This window comes from Garra rufa, chromosome 9 (assembly GCF_049309525.1).
Source record: "Garra rufa chromosome 9, GarRuf1.0, whole genome shotgun sequence".
In the NCBI taxonomy this organism is placed as follows: Eukaryota; Metazoa; Chordata; class Actinopteri; order Cypriniformes; family Cyprinidae; genus Garra; species Garra rufa.
This window is the reverse complement of record NC_133369.1, coordinates 4,310,618-4,319,953: the sequence shown is the minus strand read 5'-3', so window position 1 is coordinate 4,319,953 and position 9,336 is coordinate 4,310,618. Positions and strand designations below refer to the sequence as shown.

General features: G+C 36.1%; 2 protein-coding genes across 2 annotated transcripts; both read left to right on the top strand.

The window, feature by feature from the left end:
- The first annotated feature begins 1,677 nt into the window (after positions 1 to 1,677).
- LOC141342609 (leukocyte elastase inhibitor-like) lies at positions 1,678 to 4,379 on the top strand. The gene is made up of 7 exons (XM_073847102.1): positions 1,678 to 1,934; positions 2,328 to 2,486; positions 2,573 to 2,728; positions 2,804 to 2,921; positions 3,093 to 3,235; positions 3,338 to 3,505; positions 3,902 to 4,379. The coding sequence occupies exons 1-7, from the start codon at positions 1,707 to 1,709 to the stop codon at positions 4,298 to 4,300; spliced, it is 1,371 nt and encodes a 456-aa protein (XP_073703203.1). The 5' UTR covers positions 1,678 to 1,706; the 3' UTR covers positions 4,301 to 4,379.
- Positions 4,380 to 4,897: 518 nt separating this feature from the next.
- Positions 4,898 to 8,183, top strand: LOC141342612 (leukocyte elastase inhibitor-like). Its single transcript, XM_073847104.1, has 6 exons — positions 4,898 to 5,124; positions 5,201 to 5,380; positions 6,840 to 6,957; positions 7,088 to 7,230; positions 7,344 to 7,511; positions 7,733 to 8,183. The coding sequence occupies exons 1-6, from the start codon at positions 4,951 to 4,953 to the stop codon at positions 8,129 to 8,131; spliced, it is 1,182 nt and encodes a 393-aa protein (XP_073703205.1). The 5' UTR covers positions 4,898 to 4,950; the 3' UTR covers positions 8,132 to 8,183.
- The last annotated feature ends 1,153 nt before the right edge of the window (positions 8,184 to 9,336 follow it).

The following is a 9,336-nucleotide window of genomic DNA, read 5'->3' as shown; positions in this document are numbered from 1 at the left end:
TAAAATGTTTGAAACAAATATTATACTGGTGTGATATTTTTGTTATGTTGACATCCGTTTTTCTATAACAGTCATAGCACTATGTCATAGCAAGTTAGTAACTTAAATATTAATAACTAGCATTGCATGTCTTACCTCTATATGTTTCTTCAAATTTGAAGGGGAGTTTTTAAACGCTAACAATTCTTTGCGTTGAGGTAGGCACTTGACACATTGAAAACGCCAGGAGTCATTCTTTGAACCTTTAAATTCAAATAACTTGCTTAAATAAGGCCAGGGGTGTCTCTCAGAATCAGAGATGCAGGGCACAGGCTCAAGCTCAGTCGACGTTGTTGGCTCTTCGTCCATGATTGATATTTGGTGTCCTTTTCTTCTATTTACATCAGTTCCGCTTGTGTTGTTTCAAAACGCGCGCTCACTATTTTCGGCTTGAGTTCTTTGACCAATCAGATCTCCGATCTGTTTCAACGTGCATTGGCCAGCAACGCCAAAACGTCAGTCGACCAAAAAAAATTTATGCAAGATTCGGAAGGATGTAACGACACGCATTTTAATAATGTAGTGGAGTGCAAAGTACAGATAATTGCTGAAAAATCTACTTGAGTAAAAGTAAAAGTATGCATTATTTTTTTTACTTAAGTAAAGTATAGATACGTAAAAATTTACTTAAGTACAGTAACGAAGTACAAATACTTCGTTACATTCCACCACTGTCTCTAGCGTACTCCTTGCTATAGTGAGTGTGACACAAATTAAAGTTATTTATATTTTCTTCCCTTTCTGGGTAAAACAACAGCACCGCTCACATTCCATCTGAAGGTGAAAAGAAAATTAAATCAATAACGAGAGATATTCAGAAATCACACTGCATTAGCAGCGTCACATTTTATATCAATTTAATGTCATAATTATATTTATTTATAACACACATCAACAATACATGCCCTGACGCACCTTAGTATATGACAAAAAGTAAGCCAACTAATAGTAACAAGTTAATTGTTGTTTAGAAAAATAATCCTTTCTAAATAGACTACTTGCTATGTGTCTATAATTATTATTACTTAAATAATATCTTTTTTGGTTTGGTTTTTAAAAGTCGCAGTGAGGTGTCAGTTCTACCTCCATGAATTAGCCAAAACCTCATCATATTATTATTATACACATAATTATGCAATTTTCACACAAATTATTACTCTCGCAATCATTTACACCAACATTTTACCTCTAATAATGTTTTTGTTTACTTTAGTTACCAGTGAAGAGCTTCTTTTGATCAATGTAAACATGACTTGTGTTCAGAATATTTAAGTGTGCGTCATTTCTAATCAAGCTGTAATTTAACTGTCAGAGGATACAAAAAGCGTGAAAATGCGAGCCTTGGCTGTAGCAGTGAAGTTGAGCAATAGCCAATATTTGTAAGAGTATTAAAGGATAATGTCACTCAATTAGTTCATTTTGTTGGTGTCACATGTGTATAAATGTATCAATAACAGAAACACAAATATAATAGTTTCAGTCTAAAAGAGGGCTGGATTTGGATTAACGCCTGGGCGGGTTATAGGGTGAGGCTTCTTTTATTAGCAAGACACCCAGAACAGACAACTCATTCACCTCAGACACACGGGAAAACTGCTGCTGATTACTCTAGTGCATTAGAGGTACTTTTTTGTAAGTACCAGTCGATTTGAGATATTTTGTGTGCAATGATGAAGAAGAAAATACTGTTATTTAAACTATTGCTATTTCTTGCTCAGCTGGTGAAAATGGAGCCTTTGTCTACAGCAAACACACAGTTCTCTCTCAACCTGTTCAAGAAGATCAGCGGAGGAAATGCAGCAGGAAATGTGTTCTACTCTCCGATCAGCATCTCCTCAGCTCTGGCCATGGTGTCGCTTGGAGCAAAAGGAAACACAGCGACGCAGATGTATAAGGTGACCTCACACTTATGCATTTTTATCCCTTTAATCAACAGGACAGACGTGGAATTTTTAAAAATTCAAATATCTGTTTTTGTTCTATTTCAAATGGAATTCAGATTCAAAAATTGGAATTTTCAAGGAATTTGAAATGCTGCCACACTCCTGCTCTGAGAGGTGTTTTTTTTTCTTGGGATAATGAGCTTTGTGCTTGTACAGACAAGACCATCGTGGTCTCGTGATTCACTTAAAAGACAGGACGCAAAAAAAGACTGTTTGGGTTTAGATTTGACTAAACTCAATCTCTGCTATTTTTAAACTGTTTGAGTAGTGCATTCACAACAGGTATTGAACTGATCAGAATAGCTAGGTTGCCTTTATTAATTCTACTACATCAATGCTGTGTAGGTCCTTGGTTTTACCAATCCTCCCAAACCTGCTGATGCTGCCTCTTCACCTTCTCATCAACAAGTCCCGAAGCCCCAGGTGCCCTGCAGCAATAAGGGTCAACAAGAACCACAGTTGACGCAACAAACCCAGAAGTCGGAGATACCTCCTGAACTCAAGGTTTAGTATAAGTATTTACCTGAAGCATTAACCTTTATGATTATAGTAGTCTTGGGGATTAAATCTGATTTTGTTGTTGTACACAGAAAGGTCCTGCCCAGCAGGCACCTGGACACAAAACTGATGACCAAATTCACTCCAGCTTCAACAAGTTCATGAGTGAGCTGAAGAAACCAGGAGTCCCGTATTCGTTGAGTCTTGCCAACCGCCTCTACGGAGAGCAATCCTACCAGTTTGTTGAGGTAAGACTCACTAGAGATTCTGGAAATGTACTAAATTTAATTTGTATCCCAATCAATTTAGCTATTTTGTTACAGAAATTCCTTAGTGATGCAAAAAAATACTATGAAGCTGGACTGGAAAAGGTGGATTTCAAGTCGAAATCAGAGGCTGCACGTGTCAACATCAACAAATGGGTGGAGAAAAACACACAAGGTGAAAACCAGAACTTCATCTCAATTCTTGCAGCACTAGATTCAGCAGAAATGGAAATGTTTGGCTACTCTGACTCTTGAGTTGAGCTATAGTTGTTTAAAAACATTTAAAAATCAAATTAACCTGTCCAAACCAATGCTCAAAGATGAAAAATGTCCATCTGTATTTCAGAGAAGATCAAGGACTTGCTTCCACAGGGATCCGTCGATGCAATGACAAGACTGGTCTTGGTGAACGCCATCTACTTCAAGGGGAACTGGGAGAAGAAATTCCCAAACAGTGCCACCAAAGATGGGCAGTTCAAGCTGAACAAGGTGTGATTTCATTTTATGAAAATATAGTATTCTAAGTTGTTAGTGTAATAATGAAGCATGGAATATGAGGAGTTTCAACGTGTTTCCTTTAATGCTTGGCAGAGTCAAACTAAACCGGTGAAGATGATGAATCAGAAGGCGCAGTTTCCTATTGCCCTTATCCCAGAGATGAACTGTCAGGTTCTGGAGCTTCCATATGTTGGGAAGAATCTTAGTATGTTAATCATCCTTCCAGAAGGGATTGAAGACGGAACCACTGGTCTTCAGAAGGTGAGACAGCTTAGAATATGCTACACTCCTAAAGAACCATCTCTTTCTTAACTTTTTGTAATCTGAAGAACCTTCTTTCGCCTTCTTTTGTGAAACAGAAAGGTTCTTCAGATGTAAAAGGTTCTTAATGGAATCATTTAGAAAAAAAGGTTATTCTATGGCATCATGAAGCACCTTTATTTTTAAGAGTGTAGTATGCTCTCTTAACAATAAAGGTCCAAAAAGGTTTTTTTTTGCATCTTGGGTTCCCAAAAGAACCTTTCAGTCAACCGTTCTTAAAAGAACCAGTGAAGAACATTTTAATAATCTAACTAATCATAAAGGTTCCAAAGATGGTAATGGTTTACTTATTTTTAAAAGTGCATATAGTTTGATGTTTTATACTATCTCATCCAGGTTGAACAGGCACTGACCTTTGAGAAGCTCAAGGAGTGGACCAAACCCAGCATAATGCGTACACAAGAAGTTCAAGTATCTCTGCCTAAGTTCAAGATGGAGCAAACCTATGACATGAAGAGTCTTCTGATCAGCATGGGAATGGAGGATGTGTTCGATGGGCGGAAGGTGAATCTTTCAGGCATGTCGCCCAACAACGACCTGGTGCTGACAAAGGTGATTCATAAAGCCTTCGTTGAAGTAAACGAAGAAGGAACCGAAGCGGCTGCAGCCACTGGGGCCGTCGTCGCCATACGTTCATTTCCACAGATGTTTATTGCAGACCATCCGTTCCTTTTCTTCATCCGTCATAATCCCTCCAACAACATTCTGTTTTATGGACGCTACTGTTCTCCTTGAAGATGGTTTTGATGAAGTTATAACTCTATTTGCATGTGTTCCTCTGGTAAATAAAGTCTAATAAATGAATGAAATTGTCTGTATGCATTTATTTGACAGCACTGACTCTTAAAACAAAAACAGGCTAAAGAATAATACATAATTAGTAGATCATATGAATATTATCACATATGAACAAGGCGTTTCATTAGGCATGTATCCACAAATCCTGAGCATTTCACAGTGACACCTGCTTTCAACTGCCATTAGCTATATTATTGGGTTTAACGTACATCCAGAATGACTAATTATTAGTAATTATTGGTAACACAGTTATTCATCTTTCTTTAGTTTACGTTTGTTTCCTCCTCAGCTACATACACTTTGACTTCTATTTATGATAAACAAAGAGTAAGAGCAATCAAGTTAAGTTTGATGGTGTTCCAAGTTCAAAACTATCAGTGAATAATAGAACCATTATTTTTTAATTATTACCAGGGAATTTTAAAACTGATCTTACAGGAAGGCTGGAGTTAAATTAAGTCATTTTAGGGCGAGGCATCATTTATTCGACTGACACCCAAAACGGTTGATTCATTCATCCCAGATACGCTCAGGATAAATAATCACTTCCTGCGGATTAAACTATTGTGCTATTGCTTGCTCAGTTCATGAAAATGGAGCGTTTGCCAGCAGCAAACACACAGTTCTCTCTCAACCTGTTTAAAAAGATCAGCGGAGAAAACGGCTCAAAAAATGTCTTCTACTCTCCAATCAGCATCTCCTCGGCTCTGGCCATGGTGTCACTCGGAGCAAAAGGAAACACAGCGGCGCAGATGTATAAGGTGATCTCACACTTGTGTGCTTTTTATGGTCAGTTGTTTAGACTTTAAAATATATACATATAACAAATCTGTGTAGGTCTTGTGCTTTAACAATCCACCCAAACTTGGCGCCGCGACTCCAGCTCCTCAATTTTCGGTGGACCAAATTCATTCCAGCTTTAACAAGCTCATGAGTGAACTGAACAAACCTGGAGTCCCATATCTGTTGAGTCTTGCCAACCGTCTTTACGGAGACCAATCCTACCAGTTTGTTGAGGTAAGACACAAACTACATAATTTAAAGTTCTGGAATGTCTGGAAGTCTAATTGGTTACTTTGTGTCAAATTAACCCTATTTCACAAACTCATATTTTTGTACTGTTCTCTAAGGTCCTCTTATGATGTTTTCAAGATTTTAAGATCCTGTTTTTGACCCGTGTAAACTCAGAAGTAAACGTCTACTGCTATAATTTGGCTAATAGTTGTGTATGTTTGACAGCCTACATTCTTCAGTGATGGACGCTGCTGTGATTTAGATCAAAAATGCTTAAATACTCAGTACATATCAAACAATCTATACTAACAGACAAAGCAATAGTAGCATGTATTAAAACAGTTACACTTGTGTGTTGTGACATTACTGTCTTTCTAAAAATACTGCATCAAATTGTGCCTTGTTTGTACAATGGCCTCTTATATGTCAAAAGATTAAGGAAATTTTGATTACTCAGTTTCCCCCGATTTTTTTTCTGCAAACAGACAAACTTAAATAGTACTTAAAGCCAAAATATGAAATGTCATGGATGAATATTTACTGAGTAATACACTATTTTGTAAAGGGGGTAAAAAAGACAATTTTCAACTGAGATTTGAAACCAAATTATAGGAGTATAAATGACTTTATGAAAATGGCAGCAACATCATGTTATTTTTACACATAGATAGATAGGTCTATTTGTAAAATCTGTTGACTTTAACCATCTTAGTTGAATTATATGTCAAAAGTGACAGCTCAAAAATCTATAATAACAGACAAAGCAATAATAAGCATGTATTAAAAACAGTTACTCTTGTGTGTTGCGACATTACTGTCGGATCCAATGTAATCGGCACACCCTTGTCTTTCTAAAAATCCTGCATCAAATGGTGCCTTGTTATACAATGGCCTCTTATATGTTAAAAGATGTTGATTTCTCAGTTGACCCTGTTACTTTTTTTTCTGCAGACAGACAAATTTAAATAGTACTTAAAGCCAAAATATAAAATGTCATGGATGATTTTTTCCTGAGTGATACATTATTTTTTAGAGGGGGTAAAAATGACAATTTTCAAATGAGATTCAAACCAAATCATAACCAAAACATATAAATGACTTTATGAGGATGGCAGCATCATCAGGTTATTTTTTAAACATTTTTGTTGCATTATATGTCAATAGTGACAGCTCAAAAATAGAAAAATGCATTTTGAGGTTCATTTTTGAGTGTGTTTGCCTGCAACTCAAGAAGTATTAAAGATATTTAAACATCCTTTTAGATTTCGTTTCTCAACACAATTTTTTTTTTTTTGGTATCCAAAAAGAATATGGCTTCAAATCTTAGGTGAACATTGTGTATAAACGTGGATTACATAATAAATATACTATATTTGGCATTATTTTTCATTTGTGTATTTCTTTCACCAGAGAAAAGCAGACAACCTTTAATTTGCACCTCAATTGATTTGCTATGTTACAGAAATTCCTTACTGATGCAATAAGATATTATAAAGCCAAACTGCAGAAAGTAGATTTCAACACGAAATCAGAGGCTGCGCGTGTCGACATCAACAAATGGGTGGAGAAAAAAACACAAGGTGAAAAGCAGCATGAACTTATTCTTCATATGGTTCTTGAATTGAGCAATATCATAATTTTTAAATAAAAATATCAAACCAACCAGTTCAAACCATTGCTCAAAGCTGACAACGTACACTTGTATTTTAGCAAAGATCAAGGACTTGCTTCCACAGGGATCCATCGATGGGATGACCAAACTGGTCTTGGTGAACGCCATCTACTTCAAGGCAAACTGGGAGAAGAAATTCTCAAAGGAAGCCACCAATGATGGACAATTTAGGTTGAGCAAGGTGAGATTTAATGCACTTATTGACTTCCTTTTGAAATACAGTATTAAGTTGCTCAATCAGTAATAATTATGAAATATGAGGCATTGTGATGTGTTCTCATTAATACTTGGCAGACTCAAACTAAACCGGTGAAGATGATGTATCAGAAGGCGCAGTTTCCTCTGGCCTTAATCCCAGAGATTAAGAGTCAGGTTCTGGAGCTGCCGTATGTCGGGAAGAATCTCAGTATGTTGATCATCCTTCCTGATGAGATTGAAGACGAAACCACTGGCCTTCAAAAGGTGAGACAGCAGAGATTACAGGCTACTCTTAAAAATAAAAATTACAAAATGGGTTTTTCGCAGTAATGCCATAGAACCATTTTGGGTTTCCCAAAGAAACAATTCTTGAAAAAAGTCTTTGGAATGGAAAGTTTAAGAATTGAAGTTAATCTTGACTCTTAGGAGTGTATATGGAGTACTGTTGCAAAAGTATTCATACCAAGTTTATATGTCTCATCCAGCTTGAAAAGGCACTGACCTTCGAGAAGCTCAAGGAGTGGACCAAACCCAGCAAGATGCGTAAACAAGAAGTTCAAGTATCTCTGCCCAGATTCAAGATGGAGGAAACCTATGACATGAAGAGTCTTCTGACCAGCATGGGAATGGAGGATGTTTTCAATGGGCAGAAGGTGAATCTTTCAGGCATGTCGCCCAACAACGACCTGGTGCTGACGAAGGTGATTCATAAAGCCTTCGTTGAAGTAAACGAGGAAGGAACCGAAGCGGCTGCGGCCAGTGGCGCCGTCATCACCACACGTTCGTTTGCACCAATGTTTACTGCAGACCATCCGTTCCTTTTCTTCATCCGTCATAATCCCTCCAATAGCATTCTGTTTTATGGACGCTACTGTTCTCCTTGAATGATGAAGTGATAATTCTAGTTGATAAATAAAGTCTCTATTAAATAACTGAGTGAAATTGTCTGTATGCATTTACTTTCACAGCATTGACTCTTGAGTTCTGATACAACAGGCTACAGAGCTTACAAAATGATTTTAAGATATAGATAGATAGATAGATAGATAGATAGATAGATAGATAGATAGATAGATAGATAGATAGATAGATAGATAGATAGATAGATATTTACAATAATGCATTAGCTAAAATTGGTGTTTAAATGTGGGAAAAGCCTTTCATACTGGAGAAATAAATGTTCATGGAAAAAAAAAAAGCTTTAATCCATATATATAAAATTTATTGTCATTAATGGCATTAGAGCCCCCTTCTGGTGAACAAAATCATAGTTATATACAGAAACTTGCATTGCAGGTCAATTGTGTTAGCGTTGAATAAAAAAAAATTACACTGACAGTACACAAGCTATATTTATATTTATGTTACAGGCTACATTTACATTACATAATATAATTATATCACACATGAAAAAGGCTTTCATCAGACAACCACATCACATGACCTGATTTTTTTCACCTACACTCTCTTTTATTTACTTATCATTAAAAAAAGAGTGAAATTAAGCATGAATCATGCAAGTGGTTAAATACATATATATATAATATGTGAGTTATAAAGTCAGAATTGCTAGATATAAACTCACAATTGCGAGAAATAAAGTCAGAATTGTAAGATATAAACTCGCAATTCTGACTTTTTTTGTTGCAATTGCAACTTTGTATCTGGCAATTTTGTCTTTTTCTTGCAATTGTTAGTTTGTATCTGGCAATTCAGACTTTTTTTTACTCAGAATTGTGAGATATAAACTCGCAATTGCAAGTTATAAAGTTCAGTTCTGATGAAAAAAATACTTATTTGTTCACAGAACTGCAAGTTTATGTTCTCTTTATGTCTCGAGAAATAAAGTCAGAATTGTGAGTTTACCTCGCATTTCTGTCTTTACAACTTGCAATTGCGAGTTTATATCATGCAATTGCAACTATTTCTCAGAATTGCTAGTTTTTATCATGGAATTTCAACTTTCTCAGAATTGCGAGTTTATATCTCAGAATTCTGACTTTATTACTTGTAACTGTGAGTTTATAACATACAATTGCAACTTTATTTCTCAGAATTGTGAGTTTATATCATGGAATTCTGACTTTAT